This window comes from Narcine bancroftii, chromosome 3 (genome assembly GCF_036971445.1).
Source record: "Narcine bancroftii isolate sNarBan1 chromosome 3, sNarBan1.hap1, whole genome shotgun sequence".
Taxonomy (NCBI): domain Eukaryota; kingdom Metazoa; phylum Chordata; class Chondrichthyes; order Torpediniformes; family Narcinidae; genus Narcine; species Narcine bancroftii.
In genome coordinates, this window is record NC_091471.1 from 347336838 (window position 1) to 347355249 (window position 18412).

Below are 18412 nucleotides of genomic sequence, written 5' to 3' on the forward strand. Positions count from 1 at the left end.
TAATGTAAATCTCTTGTTTATTCAACAGGGAACAAGAACGAGTAAATGGGTCACTTCATTAAAAAGTTATCATTTTTCAGAGCTTTAACAAGCCAGTCATTACTTTGTTCATCTGAGTCACTCATATCACTAGTATCAGGTGCTAATAGTCGTGAATAGTTTAACCTTTTTTGATGAGGGATTTTCGACTGAACAGCGAGAAAAACCACTGCCCAAAGGGTAACAATAATACAGCATGTCTGATAAAGCTTTTTCATGCCAAAACTATCCACAACAAAGCCACTGCAAAAACTACCAGAACTTGCACCCAGGCCAAAAGATATCCCATGGTAGATCTTGTAGAGTGTTCTTTCCATATCAGGGGTAGCTAGATCATCAGACTGACTCAAAACAGCCCACCACAAGGCACCATGGCTAAATGCATTCAAAACTTGAATAGGCAGTGCTGCCCAGGAGGACCATAGGAATGAATAATAGAGCAACTGAGCTGCAAGACAAATGAGGCCAAATCCAACTATTCCCGAGAATGAATGAACTTTTATCATTCTATCTTTGAGAAGGAAAAACAAAAGCTCAGCCATAACACCAATTGCCACCGCAGCACCCATAAATGCCTCACTGCTTCCATTGTCCTGCATTTGCCAAAAGAGGAAGTTGTTTATTGTAGATCCAATAGCTCCAGTGATAAAAACGGTAATTACATACAAGATAGCTCTTCCATCATTTCCCAACAGATGCAATCCTTTAAAAGCTCGGCTGATTGCATCACTTTTTTTAGCAGTGTGTATTGGATAGAATACTCCAACAATAAGAGTCAAGAAAACTAGTGTGGCATAGGCATAAAAGTACACTGCAGTTCTCGAGATCTGTGGGTTCAGGAAACAGTTCAGCTTGTCCACAAGGATACCAATACAAAGAGCTGCACCAGCAGAACCCAAGTATCCCCAAATCCGTTGTTTGCCATAGCGATCAACAGAGTCCACAAAGTCCAGGTAGTCATAAAGCCCATCATCTGTAACCCATTCCAAAGTTGATGCCAGAACCTCCCATAAAAATACTACTAGTAAAATAAGCACAAATGTCTGGTTCCAATTATCGAGGATGTTAAGATTATGATCTGGCTTAAAGTTGATTTGCTGGATTTTATTCATATCTTCAGTGGTCTTCAAAGTAATGTCCCTTTTTGCAAGGGAAATATTTACTGTATTAAAATGAGTATCTAAACTGCCATTTTCCTCTTTGCTATTTTTTAGCAAAGGAAAATGCTTTGTATTTTCTTCTGTGGTTCTCACATAGCTGGAATCTTCAGTAGGCAGAATCAGTTTTGACTGAAGATGATCCATATTTTTAGTAATATCAGTTTCTTCCAATAGTTGAGCAGAAATTTCTGAACCCATAATATTCTTGAATGGTCGTTTGGTTAAATTGTTAAGAGGTGGTGCTTGAGTGGTCAACAAGTAAAGCTTCATTTTCATTTCAGTACGGTGTATATTACGCAGCTCTGAACTAGGATGACTTGTCAAGGCAACTTTTATTCTTGTTGGAAGCATGGTATGTTCAAGTTCATTAATCTCAAAGTCACCATTGTGGTCTTTGGCTTCTGGAGCGTTTTGATTCCAGTTGTTTATTGTATACATACTTCTGTTACAATATTTAATCTGAATTTCCTTACTGACAGGTGGAATGAGTGTAAATAGAAAACCAATTCCCATTGATGATAACAAGGAACCCAACACAAGAATTCTTCTTTTGTTATGATGCCTAGCACAGTAAGACCAGAGTGGAGCACAAATCAAAGATATGAAACACTTTGTTCCAATCACAATCCCAACATATGGTGCCGTCAATCCTAGCTGCCTGAAGTATATGGTAAGGAATGGCAATACACAGGCTTTGGCTGCACAATAAAGAAAATGATAGGAACTGGCAAGAGCCAGTGCTTTGCTGATGTTCCATTGTTTATTTCTCTTCATGGTTCAAGATTCATCTTCTTAGAAGCACACTTAAATAGTCATCTAAAAAACAGAAACATGGATTATTTAATATATAGCTTGTACAAGATTTAATTGAATGATATATTTCACATAGAACGTTCCTCATTGAGTTTAAAGCCTTATGCACATAATTTGTCATCTTGTGTGATCGACTTTCTATTACACCAGCAAAACATTCCCAAATCTCCTAAACCCACCCAATTACCTCAATTGATTACCTGATTTCCTTTTCATCATCTGCAGTTTCCTTGACTGAGGAAATGATTTTCCTGCATTCATCTTTCATTAATACTAACTTCCTCAAGAACCTTGAATGCTTGAAAATTCACCTTAACCTAAGCCACTTCTCTCCAATGCTCTTTTTAAAAAAAAAATTTATTTAAGAATTTTACAAAATAAACATGCAATACCTTAAAAAAACTACCCCCTACTATCCCCCTCCTCCCACCTAACCCACCCTCCTTGGAGCTTTTTCTTAAAAAAAGCCCACAATTATATCTGGTTTTAACATGTTGCTGTTTGGTGTGCCATTTTTTTTTACATCTTTTGTTATAAAAAAAACATTTACTTAACATCCAAACCCATACACTCCAAATACAAACTCCACATTTTAACAAAAAAATAATTATTCCACAAATTATAAGTTATCTTTACCAAGTAAATACATGATTGGATTTCATTATGCCATCTTTGTATACTCAATTTAACATCATTTAACATACAATAAACAACTGGAATCAAAACGCTCCAGAAGCCAAAGACCACAATGGTGACTTTGAGATTAATGAACTTGAACATAACATGCTTCCAACAAGAATAAAAGTTGCCTTGATGAGTCATCCTAGTTCAGAGCTGTGTAATATACACAGTACTGAAATGAAAATGAAGCTTCACTTGTTGACCACTCAAGCACCACCTCTTAACAATTTAACCAAACGACCATTCAAGAATATTATGGGTTCAGAAATTTCTGCTCAACAATTGGAAGAAACTGATATTACTAAAAATATGGATCATCTTCAGTCAAAACTGAATCTGCCTACTGAAGATTCTACCTATGTGGGAACTGTAGAAGAAAATACAAAGCATTTTCCTTTGCTAAAAAATAGCAAAGAGGAAAATGGCAGTTTAGATATTCATTTTAATACAGTAAATAGTTCCCTTGCGAAAAGGGACATTACATTGAAGACCACTGAAGATATGAATAAAAATAATCCAAGTGACAGCTATACATTTTCTGGCTGCTGCCAGCCCTAAACGTATAAATGCAATTTGAGGTTTCTCCAATCGCAAACTTGTCATTAATGTATTCATATATCTCAATAAACATACCCATGGATCAACAGATAGATCTATCTTGAATAGATTTTGCAAAAATTTAATAATTTTTTTCCCAAAAAGGTTTGACTTTTGTACATTCCCATACTGAATGCAAAAAAGTACTTGTCTGTTCACCACACCGAAAACACAAGTCTGATGAACTGAATCCATATTTTTTCAATTTTTTAGGGGTTAAATATATCTGATGCAAAAAATTATAATCAACCAAACTATATCGTGCATTAATTAACTTCGTAACACTGTCAACAAACATATCAGACCACTCCTCCAAAGATATAGGAATAGATAAGTCCTCCCATTTATCTTTTATACCTGTATATATCAACCTTCATAATCTTTTTGTGTAATAACATATACATTTCTGAAACAAATCTCCTTTTTACCTCATCAACAATTAGTTTCTCAAATTTTGTTTGACCAGGTAATACTAACTCTCTACCAAAACTTTCTCTCTCCAATGTTCTTAAAACACTTTTGACCTCTAGTTTTTGTGCATCCAGTGTTCAGATTGTTCCAATCAAACATTTGCCCTTACTACACCAAACAGCCACAATATAGTGAGGAATATTGTTTTGACAATCCTTCTGCTGCTTTACCACGGACACAACATTCTCCCCCATGGCTTGGCATCTACATTTTGCTGTTGCTTCAAATTGATCTTTCATATACATCTCTCCTCAAGGCCTCGACCTTCACTTCCTAACAACCTCCAAGTTCAATTGTTTTAATGCTCCTCAGGTTAATCTCTATAAATGTTTGCTCATGCAGAATCCCAATGCCCAAATCCTATCTTAAATTCTGAATGACTATTGCCTTTCCAGGACCTCAATTTATACTTCCTTGCTCTGGAAAATGATCATCCATGAGAACATCAAAAAAATAGTCCATCCAGCCTGTCAAGCCTGCTCTGCTATTCATTAAGATCATGGTTGATCAGATGATATCATCTCCACTGATCTGCCTTTTCTCCATATCTCATAATTGCCCTACTATGTAAAAAGAGTCAACAGTTTCTCTCTGCCTGACTGTTAAGCATTTAAAGATTTCTTTCAGTTTGTTCAAGTTCCCAGCAATCTCTCCTTTATTTGAAACAATTTTCATTTTAATAATTTGACAGTAGGTCAAATGATGAGAGGGATAATCAAGGATTTTTTTTTGTCAAAGGGTTGTAATTTTGGAATCCATTGCCTTCAAGGGTGGAAATTGAAACCATCACAGGAAGAACAGAGCAGAAGACAATTCAAAGATACCCAACAAATGGTGCTGTCAATCCTAACTGCCTGAAGTATATGGTAAGAAATGAAATTAAACAGGTTTTGGCTGCCACTAAAGAAAATTATAGGAACTGCTTCAAGATTCTACAGTACAGAAAATAGGCCATTCAGCCCTTCTGGTCTGTGCCAAAACATTATTTCACTAGTCCCATTGACCTACACCCAGTATAGAACCATAGAACACTGCAGCACAGAAAACAGGCCATTCGGCCCTTGGAGTCTATGCCGACAGAAGTACTCAAAATAGCCGTCTAAAATGCATTTTAAAACGTATTTTTGGACTCCAGTCATAAGCAGTGGGAACACAATAGTCTCCCGTGAAACTTGCCCAAATGGATTCGACATGACCTCAGTCCTTGTCTCCCTTTTCCACTCCCCCCCTCCCCCTCCCTCCCCCTCCCCCCCCTCCCTCCCACTCCCGATCCCCCCTCCCCCTCCCTCCCACTCCCCATCCCCCCCTCCTCCCCCCCTCCCTCCCACTCCCTCCCCCCTCCCTCCCACTCCCTACCCCCACCCCCAACTCCAGCTCCAGGATGTCTGGCTGGACTAATGTCAGTTACTGTTGGGATACGGAAGGGCTTTTGGAAATGGGAACCCGGCCCGGTGTCCAACAGAAGCCGCCACGAGCCCCGGCCCCAACAACCAGGAAACATTCGTCAATCTCTCCCTCCCCCACCCAATCTTCTCCAAGGCAACGTTTCACGGCGACTAATACAGCATTCGCCGCTTCCTCCCAGTCCGGTCGCGAACACACGCTGATCGTCACCACACACGACTCTCCCCTACGCTACCTGCGCTGCCTCAAGCCGTGGACCCTCTCAACCAGCGCGCATGCGTCGCGGCTCGTTGTGACTCCGCGCATCGCCTGAACGTCGCGTGCGCTCGCTCCGGCCACCCGGGCGGGACCCTTCCGCCGCGCCCGTGCTGTGACCGCCCGTGACGTTTTTGCAACCGCCGCCCTGAACCCTTCGCTTGCGCGCGCTCTCGGGCTTCGGGCGCGTTCCTCAGAACGCGCCTCATGGACGCCCCAAACCCAACATGGCGCCGCCCGTCGTCGACGGAAGGCCGGGACTGAGTTGATGGCGGCGTGATCAAGCCCTACAGGTAACCACAAGACCAGGAGGCGTTGAACATTGTTCATTGGGATCATTGCCCTTTCACCTCACTCCTTTACATATTTTCTGGTCCTTAAACCTCTCTCCCAGCAACCACCTGTGGCAGGAAGTCTCAATGCCCCGAGGAGAAATTCTTCCTTATTCTCAAGTTCTGTACGATATTTAACCTTTTTGGACTCTGAAGAATAATGCATGTTAAAATAAGATTTTTTTTCCAAAATTAAAGGCGACCCAACCAGTTTAACCTTCATTCAGTAAAGGGCCCAGACCCAAGAGCGTGGACCCCGAGTTCCTCCAGCAATTCTTTAATTGCTCAAGATTACAGCGTCTGCAGTCTTCGTGTTTCCCTCGAAACTGACTTTCTGTGATTAATGCACGTCCTTGTGTGGCATTCTTTCTGCAATTGAATGAACCCCAGTTCTTTTATACTTTCTTCCAAAATGAACAACTTCACATCTTCCCACATTATGCAGTAAAACCCCTGGTATCCGGCATCTACCGGGATTGGTTGCTGCTGGGTAAGCAAGTTGTTTGAGACCCATTCTTTCAATGCCTCATACAACTGCATTAAGGATAAACAGTTTTAAAGACAAAAAATACTATACTTACACAGAACAAACTTAATTTCAATGAATATATTAACCTTAAAGCATTTTACTTTATTTTCAGTCACAATTTTTTTATTAAATTTTTTTATTTTTCACACTATGAACCATACTGACCAAAATACACACAAACATTTCCCTCTTGAATATACACAGCGTCATTTTTCCTCCCTCCTTCACCCCCCCTCCCCACTCACTCAACATTCAACATATACAATGCATCAAACCCATTAAACAACAGTCACATAATTTGAAATCATTTCCACCCCCTGCAGGTTCCACCCCCTCAAAGGAGCCGCCTGAAAGATGAACAATAACATCCAGTTAAACACCAGGTTTACTGATAAAGCCACACTAATATACTTAATGATATACTAAAGTCTCTTATTAAGCAGGGATAAGACCATACACCCCAATGGTGAGCAACATCAACCAGCTCTTCTTGCTGGGTGATGCCATTTTATTAAAACACAACTTTATTCAAACAGCTGCTGCAAGCAAAGCGCAACCAAGGCACTCCACTGGCTAAATATTTGCTCCCATCTTCACATTTGTGTTACTTCAGAGAACATTTAAAATTTTAAATGCTTATTTACATTTTCATTTATTCTTACTCATTCTAATTTTAAATTTATTTATTTTCCTTTTTTAATTCCAGATAACAGGGGTTTTACTGTACTACATTTGCCAGAATTTTGCCTACTTAGCTAATTCACCATCCACAATGGAATCACAGTGGAGATTCAAATTCAGGCATGAAGAAATAAAGAACTGAGTCCTGAATCAGCAGGAACTTTTCCCCCAAATTTGCATTTTTCAATGAAATGGTGGTGAATAATAAAAACATAAGGCTTTTAGTTGCATGCGCATAATTATATTTTAATGTAAAATATGTCCATACAACCAGATAATAAATAGATCTAAAACAGGTATGTGTTATAAACTTAAATTTTGGAAATATAGCTAAGTGGTAAATCAAACAGCATAAACAAATTAACAGTGCATAATTTCATGGAGAAAGATATTTATTCATTGTAGTGAAATCAAAGTTCTAAGCATAAAGAGTGTGCATTTTCTACCAGCGATTGAGTAAATTATTTACCCTCCTGAGATATGTAGCACATTTATACCCATGTAGTGAACTTTCTAATCAGAGGTTTATGAAATCCAAATTTAAAGAAAACATGTTTAAAATAGAAGTAATATAAATACGTACATCCAATACTCATCTTTTTAACATAAATAATTCTGTATTTTTTCCCAAATTCATATTGCAGGGTACAATCATACCATTGTATTTCTAAAGATGTCTAATGTTCACTAGATTTGGAGACAATAGCTATTATGCATAATTATTAAGCAGTCAATAACAAGCCGTACAATAAATTATTTCACATGAGCTCAAGGAACATTTCCATCATTATTGTGTTTGCATTTGCATCATAGTAATCTTTTCTAATTTCCTTTAACTGAAACACTTGATTTCCAAATAACATCTCACCGGGCACCCATACTAGACCTCCCGATAACAGGATACAGAATTTTCGGACTGATCCAAGTCTGGTTAAATAATCACCTTGATGAAAGGCTCAAGCCCGAAACATTGATTATATATTTTTATCTTTGCTATATAAAGTACACTGTTTACCTGGTGAGTTTATCCAGCAGTGTAATTTTACTTCAGTCTTGGTTTCGATAGATTTTTCTTGTTTTACTCCTGTCTATTGCAAAACTCTGTGAAATCTCTTTGAGGGAGGCCTACCCTGAAGAAGTTCTCCTTTGCTCTCCGAAGGGATTCTGTGGGAATCTCTCTCACTGTTCCCATCTGTAATCCCTGGTGTTCTCAAGCTTTATGGCCTTGTTCTCACCCAATCTCACTTCTCTAGCCATATACCTTGATAAAGGCACAAGCCCAAAACATTGGTTTATCTTTATCTTTGCTATTTGCTACTATTGGATCTGCTTAGTTTGAGTTTCTCCAGCATTGTGATTTTATTAGATAAATAATTGTCCCTTTTCCAGAAGGTACTTCCAACAATTGAATGAAATTATTGTGACTCTGTTTTACTGTTCCAGTAGATCCAAACAATGAGTTTCTTCCAGAAATTGATGAACTATATTGAATCTGTTACCTTAACTTACAGGATACCTGCAAAAGTATTGATTGGTAACAGCAGGCATTTTGGCATATACTTAGTTAATCCAATGTTTTCAGTTTCATTTTGACAAAATCTTGATGTCCTCATTTTATGCAGACAGTATCCAGGTTCCAGACAAGGAGACACATCAATGCTGCAGTTTAATTTAAAAAAAAACAAACTAATGAGCAATTTTTAAAACTTGTTCAAACAATAGTCTTATTTTCTTACAAATTATTAATGTTTACTTGAATTAAAGTGTAAATAAATATCATATTTTAAGATAACCATATAAATCATGGATAATGGTTTCCTATAAGTTTACTCAGATACTTTGGAACTGACGTTAGAGATCTATACAGCGCACAGACAGGCCCTTCAGCTCAACTTGTCCTTGTCAACCAAACCATATCCTTCTTCGGCCTTCCTATCCACATGACATTTGAAGATCAAAATTGTACCCACTTGGAGTTTCCTCTGAAAGCTCATTCCAGATACAGACCACCCTGAGATGGCCCGCAACTCTCCTCTCTCAATTTCTTGAATCATCTATCCTGGGAAAAGACATGAGTGAAGGGACTCCATTTTATTCAGACCTCTTCATCAGGAAGGCCTTGATGGACTGCTGCAAATTTGAGGCAGAGAACATCTTGCCGTTAGGACATTGCACATATCAGTCACTTTGATATGACTTTCAGGAGTCCGGCAGGATGGTAGAGGATACTCTGGAACTTCCAGGAGAAGGGGAATGTGGCTCCATTCTTGTTATTCAAGGCACCACCACTCTTCACTCTTCCAATGCAGAAGGAATGAGTGATAACAGTGCACATGTTCAACCCACACGTGCCAGTCACTTTCATGGGCTGTTACGTCAAATAATCTGAATCAGCAAATGTGAAGGTGAAGCTGAGAGAGAACAGCAAAGGGGCCATCATCCACCTCTGCAGTTTTTGCTATTGGTGGGAACTGCGAGTACTTGGCTGATGCTGGATAGCTCAGGGTGTGCTGGAACTGCAACACACCTGGACATGTGACAGCCCAATGCAGCACAGTCATCTACAAGAACTGTATACAGGAAGGCTACCAGATCAAGGACTGTGCAGAGAGCAAGTGCTATAATTTGCGTGGGGGAGCAGGCCACCTCTAGAGCCTGCCCAAAATATGTTGCCACCTGTACACAGGCAAAAAGAGGGGAAACGACCAACATCATCAGTCCTAGCGAGGGCAATACCCTCTCAACCTCAACTGTGACAAAGACTCTGGTAGAGACCAAGACCAGTAGGAGCAAGGTGATTCCAAGCACATCCACCTCCAACCCTCAAACTCCATTCACAAGGCCAGAAATCCCTCCTGATGAGGCACAGTCAATGGAGGAGGGAGCTGTGAAGGGAAAGTGACACAAGGTCATGAACAGAAATGGAAAAATCAAAAAGTGCCACGAAAGAAACTGGCAACCACTATTGCAAATGGTGGATGAAAAGGGCAAGTTGCAAAGAGAAGCCAACAACCTTGTCATCTGACGAAAGCAGAGGAAGCTTAAAGACTGTGGGGAAAGAAAGGATAACACCGGGTTACGAGCAAACCTGACCATGGATGTACAGCTCCCAGCGACAACCCCCCCTTGCCCCAGTTCCAGGAAATCAGTTGCCATATAGAGCCCTGTACCCCCAGCTCTGGGAGACCAGGAGTAGGGTAGAGGCCATTGCCACCCACCCCATCACCTCCACCCCACCCCCAGCTTCGTGAGGCCAGGAGCCATGCAGGGACTGACACCGCCCCCTCCCCCTGCTGCTGGAGACCAGGAACAGGGCAGAATACAATGGAGAATACAAGCCTTCTAGGAGACGGAGAGCAGGAGCATTGATGGATCTCCCCTCAGCAACACCACCTTCTGTGCCTGAGGAGACCCCACTCCCAGAAGAAGATCACCTATTCACCAAAGCGGTGGGCTTGAGGGCTGAGGCTGATTGACACTGAGATTGTAAGGACTGAACTGAACTCCAATAAACCCCAATGAAGATTAAAATAGCAAACCTAAACATTCACCGTGTCAAAAACACTGTGCAATGTGTAAATGCTTTTCAATACCTTGCCAAAGTCAAGGCAGACATGACTTTCATGCAGGAATGAGGGCTGCCACACCTCACAAACTATCAGAGGTGGTTGCAATGGTGGCCCTATAGGTTGTCTCTCTGTATGGTTGGGGAGGGGGAAAGGAATGTCATGTATCTGGGCTAGATATTTGTATGCCTCACCCATGTGAAGTGAGAGGCTGGCTGTCTTCCAGCAGCTCCTACTTGTTGCTGGCCACATCCAGACCAATCACTCTGGCCAGGACTTCAACTGCATTACTGATGCAGCTGGATGATCTGGCATTTCTGACAGCAGACTGGATCTCCAGACTCCTGATGGAGGCTGTTAAGGATCCACAGCTGTGTGACACCTTCAGCAACTCTGGAGGTGAAATATCGCCATAGCCCAGCTGGTTGAAAACAGATGGCTCAACCGAGTCTCGGATAGACTTAGGCCATCACTTCAGAACCACTGACATTATGCCAGTGTTCTTCTCTGACCATTGCCTCCTTCGTACCTCCTGTCACCACAGGAGGACCAGAAGGTGGGCAGGGGGACATGGAAGCTGAACATGAAATTGCTGACTCCAGAGAACATAAGAGTAACTAAAGGAGGAATATGGTGATTGGAGAACTGTAAAACTCTTTTTTTTTAATCCCCCAGTGAACTTGTGGGATACGACCAAGGTGAATATCAAGAAGTTCTTTATTCTCATGTGACTAAAGAACAAATAGAAGCAGAAGGAACTGCGTCCACTCCAGACTATCCTACAGCAACTCCTCCTGCAATCAAGAGTAGTGGATATGAGAGAGAAATTCCAAAAGGTGAAGAGCTGGCAAGCTGTGCTATTCACCTCAGAGTCCTCCGAAATCATCTTCCGATCCAGAGTCTGCATAGTGGAGCAGGCGAGATGTACTCACACTTTTTCTTCCAGAAGGTTCATAGAGAAAGCTCTGTGATCCACAGCCTTATGGAAGAGCATGGCTAATTCACATCCTCGCAGATGGGCATACAGAGATCAGCACATCCTTTTATGCCTATCTGTATGACACTAAGGCAACAGACAGAATGGCCTCGTAGAACTTCCTGTCCTCTATCAGAGAGGTCTTAGACAACAGCAAGTGGGAGAGTCTGGACCAGCTGACGGACTCCATCCGTTCCCTTTGGTCGAGTAAAAGTCTCAGAAGCGACGGCTTCCTGGGTGAGTTGCCCATGAATCTGGGGCTGGCTGGACATGGATCGGTTGAGAGTATATGATGCTATACTCCTGGCAGGCAGCATATCAGACTCAAATGAGGAAGGGCATCATCACCCTCATCTTCAAACAGAAGGGGAAAGAAAGAAGGTCGATGTCTCAAATTGGAGGCCCATATCATTGTTAAACAGGACTACAATCTTGTCCAAAGCCATCGCCAATAGAGTTGTCTGCCCTGGGGCAGGTATCCCTCCCAGATCAGACCTGCATGGTTCTGGGCAGGAAGATCTCTGCTGCTCAGAGATACCATTGCCTACATGCAGGATGGGGGCAGGGGTGGGGGTAGTGGACACTTGACTGGTAAGCTTTGACCAGGAGAAAATGGGTTTTGGGGAGGGAATCCAAAATTGAATTAAACAGCTCTACATGGACATCCATAGGTTCCAATCCATGGGTGGCAGTCAGATTGGTTGGCCATCGTGTCTGGCATCAAATCTTTGCTGAATTGATCAGGAAGAACAAGGGCATAAGAGGAGTAACGTTGCTAAGCAGTGGAAGGTACTCAGGTCAAAACCTCCCTGTATTTGGACAACATAGTCAACTTCTGTTCTGACAATCAGTCCACACACTGACAGCATCTGTGGCCATTTTGAGTTTGCATTGGGCATCAAGGTAAACCAGAAGAAGAACAAGGCAATGCTCTTCGGTAACTGGTCTGACCAGTCCACTATCCCTTCAGAGTCAGATCTGATCACCTGAAGGTATTGGAGATCTGGTTTGGAGGGGGCAAAGCGTGCAACAAAAATTGGTTGGAGTGTATTGCAAAGGTCCACTAGAAATTGAGTTTGTGGGCTGTTACTCCCTCTCAATAACAGGGAAGAACCTGGTCTTCAGATGCGAGGTGCTCTCGGAACTGCTGTACATAGCACAGGTGTGGCCTATTCCCTTCACCTCTGGTGGCCACCAGAGCAGTCTTCCGGTTTATATGGGGATCCAAGATGGAAAGGGTTCAACAGGGGCAAGGGTATACCCAACAAGACCATCATTATGATAAGGATCTTTGTGTGTGGCTGCATCAAGCTGTGTATGGAACCAAAGTATGAGCCCACCATGGGTGAAACATGCTGTGGTTCTATTTGTCCCAGGTGTTGTGAAAGATATGCCTGACTCTGTTGTAGTGCAATGTTCCAGTCAGTTGGACTTTGCCACACCACCCCACTTTGTGGAAAAGTTTTTCCAGACAAACACCTTTGACCACAAGTACATCAGGCATTGATTAGTACAGAACACCCTGCAGTCACAGAGATGAGGACTCAATGGATACAGTGGGTGGTTCCCTGAGCAGACCAGTCAGGTCATCTGGCACAATTCTTGAATCATCACCAAGGCTCACAAACAAGCATCAGGACGAAGCCTGGATGGCAGTGAGAAGAGCCCTCCCGGTCAGTTCATTCCTATGCAACAGGAACATCACCACCACATACATTGTCCCGAATATGACTATGGTGCAGTGGAGATATTTGCCCAATGTAGATTTGTTCAGAGTGTGTGGAGAACCATGTCCTTGTCATGGTTCATCCCCAGCAACATTGTGACAGGGGACTCTGATTTATGGGCTGTTCCTTGAATGCTCACAAAGTTAGACATCCAGAACTGCTGGAAGACCATCAACTTTGGTCTGCCCGGAACATCTCTATTACATGGAGATGTCAGTGAGGGAATGCTGCCGACTGGCACATTCCAGGCTTCAGGAGTACGCATAGATGGATGAACGAAGGCTTAGTGTAGGCAATGCATGGGCACTGTGTGGAAGGACCACAGTCTAGAGTCCTTCCATCACTGGGCATTGAGGGACTGAGAATGTGAAAAAGATCCTCAAATAACTGAACAATGAGTAAAAATAAGGTGCCACAGTGGTGGCAATGGTGTGAATATAGGGTGACTAGAGAGAGTATGTAACAATGATGGGAATGTATGGACATGACGCTAAGGGCACAAATAGACTTTGTGAAGTTTTCTTTTTGTAAATAATTTAATGTGAATAAATATTCTTGGAAAAAAAAGCAACTCTTCCTCTGCCAATATGTTGCCTAACCTGTATTTGGTGCTGTTTGCAGCATTTTATTTTGTTGCACTGGTGCCTCCACTCACGTAATCCCATCAGGTAGTTCAATCTGTGCTGTACCGAACAAGATACAGGTACCTTGTTTAAAAGGATGTGGGCCAAACACAGGCAAATGGGATAGCTCAGGTAGACAACTTGGTTGGCATGGTCAAGGTATGCAAAAGGCTTGTTTTTCTTGCTGTACGTTCTCTGACTTGTAGCAGTTTTGCAACATTCTCACAAGCCTCTAGTTGTCCTTTTTGAAGATTCTTTGATTTGAAGGCGAGACTGAACAATAACTAAAACTAGGAGTGTACGGGCGTACTTCATTACACATTGTCACTTGAAGGAACAGCCTGTAAATGACCTAACAAATACTCATGTTATTTTTATGCTCTCACCCATCCTCTGATCAGTTCAGGTTCTAGAAATGCACATTGCTTTCATTAGAACGCTGCATTATGTGGGTTTACCTTTGCACCCAGTCTCAGATCAAACAAGACACCAACTCTCCCAGTCATATGCCATAAATACTGTATATATTACACTTTCTTCCCCCCTCCCCTGCCAGAACCCCGTATTATTCTTCTCTTTGCTGTTTTTCCTGGCAGCCGAGACAACAGCAGTCAGAACATGCCTATCTGAGTGAGCCAGAAAATGATATGATAAAGGTGAAGTATATCTGACCCCTTTTCTCTGATTAACCAGATCCAGTTGATACCATTTATAATCACTCTTATCATAATACCTTATCATGTGTCAAGTGAAGAAAAAACTTCCCTGTGAAGATTTAAGGAAATACCAACTAATCCAAATTTTGGGAGTTGAATGAAATTATTTAGGAACTGTTCTATCAATACCTTGTTGAAATCGGTTTATCTTCCAACCATATAGATCTACCAACCTGATGACTTTCTTGTACTTCCTTCTAGAATCCTTGTCTAGACAAACCACCATGGATTTTCCACAGTTATCCTGGACTTTAATCTTTATATTAGATGCTTTGATCTTGACATTTCCAATCTGTAACAAATAGTTGTTCAATGTATTATTTGCTAAATAATCCCTGTTTATCAGCATAGAAATGTTGAAAGCTTGACACCATAATTATTAGAGAATAGTTTCAACTAAACTAGAAGTACCTTACAGAAGCTTATTGCTCTTTTTTGCCTCTCATGAATACTGGTAGAATTACTGTGGGGCACTCTGAAACGTTGGAAAGTCCACATGGAGTGCTAATGCCACCAGGGGATTTTTTGGGGTAGTTTTGCTGCTGAGATGCTCATTCAATGGGTAGCTCAGTCGTGATATTGTTGGGATCGTTTGGAAGCTTCCACACAGACATTGCAGGTCAAATGTGAGACAGTCATGGACCTTCAGATTAAAATCAAAGTCATGGCCATTGGCAAAGAAACTACTCCTATAAAGTCTTCTGGAGCACCACATTTTACTGGATCGTGATGAACAATGTGTTAACAGCCAACTAACACAGTCACACATTTGATGGTGTAATTTGTGGCCAAGTTCAGGTTCGGAGAGATTAAAAAAAAAGGACATGGGTTAAGGGTGAAATGGGAACTTTTTAAAGGGAACATTTGGAGGAACTTCATGCAGAGAGTGGTGAGAGTGTGGACCAAGATACTGGATGAATTTTGACATACAAGAAAAATTTGGACAGGTACATGGAGTATAGAGGGGATATGGTCTGGGTGCAGGTCAGTGGGATTAGGCAGAACAATTGTTCAGAACAGACTAGAAGGCCTGAAGGATCATTTCTGTGCTGTAGCTTTCTAAGGCCCTTGGATCCCAAGGTCACGTTGATTCTCATCATCCTTGCAGCAGGATCTTTCCAAGTAGTGTTAGGTCTGCATTGTTCATGAATGAGTGAGACAAACACCAGACTGAGTCGAAATCAGGGTTATTTGTTCTTTATTACCGGATTGTAACACTTGCGACTAACAAAGTTAGTCGGAGAATGCATTCTGCCGTTATCAGCAAAATGGTGATTTTTTATACCCTTGGATACATGCTTAGAACATCATCATATCATTACTTGTCCAATGACTAAAACTGTTGCTATCCTTTCCCTGCTAGCTTCCTGCCTCTCAATCCATCAATGTCTCTCTTATCTTGTAAGTACAAGGATGCATTCTGTTACTCCTTAGTACTGGGTGACTCCTTCTCCGGTCCCATCTCATGATGTTTTACCTAACAGGAGTACAAGGACACCTCCCCTTCTTGTTACTGCCCTGTACAGGGTAACTCCCTACACATTCCCATCTCATGATGTTTTACCTTACAGTAGCCACCCCATTCTCTGCTTTTTCTCCCACTTTCCTGTTCATTGCTGCATCAGACATATCTTTTCATTGCAAAAATGCATTCATTATTTTGTCTAATTTTATTTGAGAGAGGAACATATGCCATCTTGGGCTCTGAGTGCAGGTAGCTATCGACCATTCCGTGTTCATTGCATGAATTTTCTGATGAACAGGAAGGGTTTCCAGACCCACAATCTGCAGATTATTACAGGTCATCAGATGCATCTTCTCATGGAAAATATTCTGCTTCTGGAATGCATACTCATCTCCTTCATCTTGGGGACACCTGCATTGCCAGATTTTTTTAGCAACTCGAAATGCCTAGACAAGTGGATAAGGGAAATAAGCAAAACACTCTACTCCTACTTCCTCACACCATGGCCACTAGGCATAGATGAAAAAACAGCTATCTACAGTAAAACCCCTGGTATCTGGCACCTATCGGGATTGATAGATGTTGGATAAGTCTTTTTTCTGCTTGCTTGAGACATACCTGCATTAAGAATAAACAGTTTAAAGGACAAAAATACGATACCGTACTTACATGGAACAATCTTCACCTGCATGAATACTTATTTTAACGCACATTTTTTGGAAACATTTAACCATTACTGCATCTTCAGGTTCCTCCCCCTTTACGGAGCTGTCCAAAACCTGAACCACAACATTATAGATAATTACCCCCCCCCCCCAGCCCCTTGCTCAAGTTTTCAGATAAAGTCTCAGACTGGGGTGACTCTTGTTAAGTATGGAAAATGAGACATTTTAAGAGAGTCATCCAAGTGGCAAGCAGTATCAACCGGCCCTTCATCCTGGATGATGTCATTGCTGTTTCACCGAACTTTATTCAAACAGCTGCTATGAGCAAAGCACAACCAAGGCACTCCACTGGCTTAATATTTGTTCCCATTTTCACGAACAGTTTGTGTTACTTCAGAGAACATTTAATTTTACAATTTTAAACATTTATTAACCTATTATTTTATTCTTATTTATTTTAATTTTTTAATGTATTTCCTCAATTTTTTTTTTTGCTGATTGCTTGAGATTGCCAGTTGCTTGAATTCAAAAAAATGGATTTTACTGTACCTGCCTGACAGAGGGAACCTCATTAAGTTTTATGATGAAATGTTCTTACCTACACTGTGTGTATATACGCATGTGTGTTGGTGGGAGAAAGAGGATACAAACATGGAGACTGTTGTGTGCACCATCTTAGAATCTAAAGCCGAAATCCAGTGCCAAAAGTGAATCAAGTAACAAATGATCATGAGGTAAGTCTGAGAAGGCAGCAAAAGCAAGAAGGGCAGAGAATGTCTGCTCAGCATCCACTGTCATCCTCAGTTTAGCAGAGGATCAAGCATTGACCATTTCAGAAACAAGGGTCTCTCTCAGAGGTGATTTTCAGAAGTCTCCATTAATTAAAACCCCAGCACAAATCACATTGCGTTCCCTGGCATGATGAAGTACACAATACTCGTAGAAGGTAGAAAGTTCATGTTATTCTCTGCACATCCAGCTACACGGCAGCTGCACAGCAAAGTATCACCAGTTCTGTCAGGGATCACACAAGATTTGTTTTACTAATTTCAAGATGTAAACCATCCTTATTGCCAATTTGTCAATTTAAAAAAAAACCAGGGCATCAATTGAGTGTTTTCACAAGACATGCACAAATTCAGTACACCAGAAACGAGGGTAATCCCTTGCAGAAATAAAACCCCGGAATACAATACTCTGCCAATGTTGTCCACAACCTAGAACATAATTGTTTCCGAATATTTTTTCCTGAGTTGGTCATTCTTTCCTGAGGATTCCTTTCACGTTAATCCCTGATAAATAATTAATTTAATTCCAGAGATTAAGGTCACCAAACGCACTTTATACTGAATGTGGCTGTTTAAAATGAGGCTCAAGTTAGCTTGGTGATAAACAAAGGAAGGAAATCTTTTAATTTACAGTAATATACAACTGACACCTCGTGAAAGTGAAAGCATCTTCACTCTGTCTTCATCTATGACTGGCATCTCACAGTGACCAAACATTTCAATTCTGTTCTCTACTCCCACGCCTGTATGTCTGTCCGTGGACTCATGCACTGCCAAACCAGGGCCAACTGTATGTTAGAGGGACAGCACCTAATATTCTGTATGGGCACTCTTCAACCGCATGCTTTAACCAACTGCTCTAGTTTCTGCTCAACCACTCCCTCTCTTCCCTATTCCTCTCTCTTCTTTCTTCTGGCTTTCCAC

General features: G+C 41.4%; 2 protein-coding genes and 1 long non-coding RNA gene across 9 annotated transcripts in view; 1 reads left to right on the forward strand and 2 right to left on the reverse strand.

Moving 5' to 3' along the window:
- On the reverse strand, window positions 1–5660 carry mfsd6l (major facilitator superfamily domain containing 6-like). Of its 7 annotated transcripts, none has more exons than XM_069929594.1 (3): window positions 5286–5393; window positions 2213–2352; window positions 1–2015 (listed from the first exon to the last, which is right to left on the reverse strand). In XM_069929594.1, the coding sequence occupies exon 3, from the start codon at window positions 1971–1973 to the stop codon at window positions 51–53; it is 1923 nt and encodes a 640-aa protein (XP_069785695.1). In that variant the 5' UTR covers window positions 1974–2015; window positions 2213–2352; window positions 5286–5393; the 3' UTR covers window positions 1–50. The 7 variants fall into 7 exon arrangements, with proteins under 7 accessions (XP_069785695.1, XP_069785698.1, XP_069785696.1 ...); XM_069929597.1 differs by having other exon boundaries at window positions 5325–5339; XM_069929595.1 differs by lacking the exon at window positions 5286–5393 and adding an exon at window positions 5170–5279.
- On the forward strand, window positions 5126–7257 carry LOC138759360 (uncharacterized). The gene is made up of 2 exons (XR_011354804.1): window positions 5126–5713; window positions 6988–7257. It is a non-coding gene; the product is annotated as an uncharacterized lncRNA (long non-coding RNA).
- Window positions 6565–18412, reverse strand: part of LOC138759359 (phosphoinositide 3-kinase regulatory subunit 6-like) — an 89488-nt gene continuing 77640 nt past the window's right edge. Inside the window, exons 20-21 of the mRNA XM_069929599.1 lie at window positions 14744–14862; window positions 6565–8621 (exon numbers count right to left, since the gene is read on the reverse strand). Of these exons, the coding sequence (XP_069785700.1) occupies window positions 8468–8621; window positions 14744–14862 (273 nt within the window). The 3' untranslated portion in view covers window positions 6565–8467. The remainder of the gene's footprint in view (window positions 8622–14743; window positions 14863–18412) is intronic.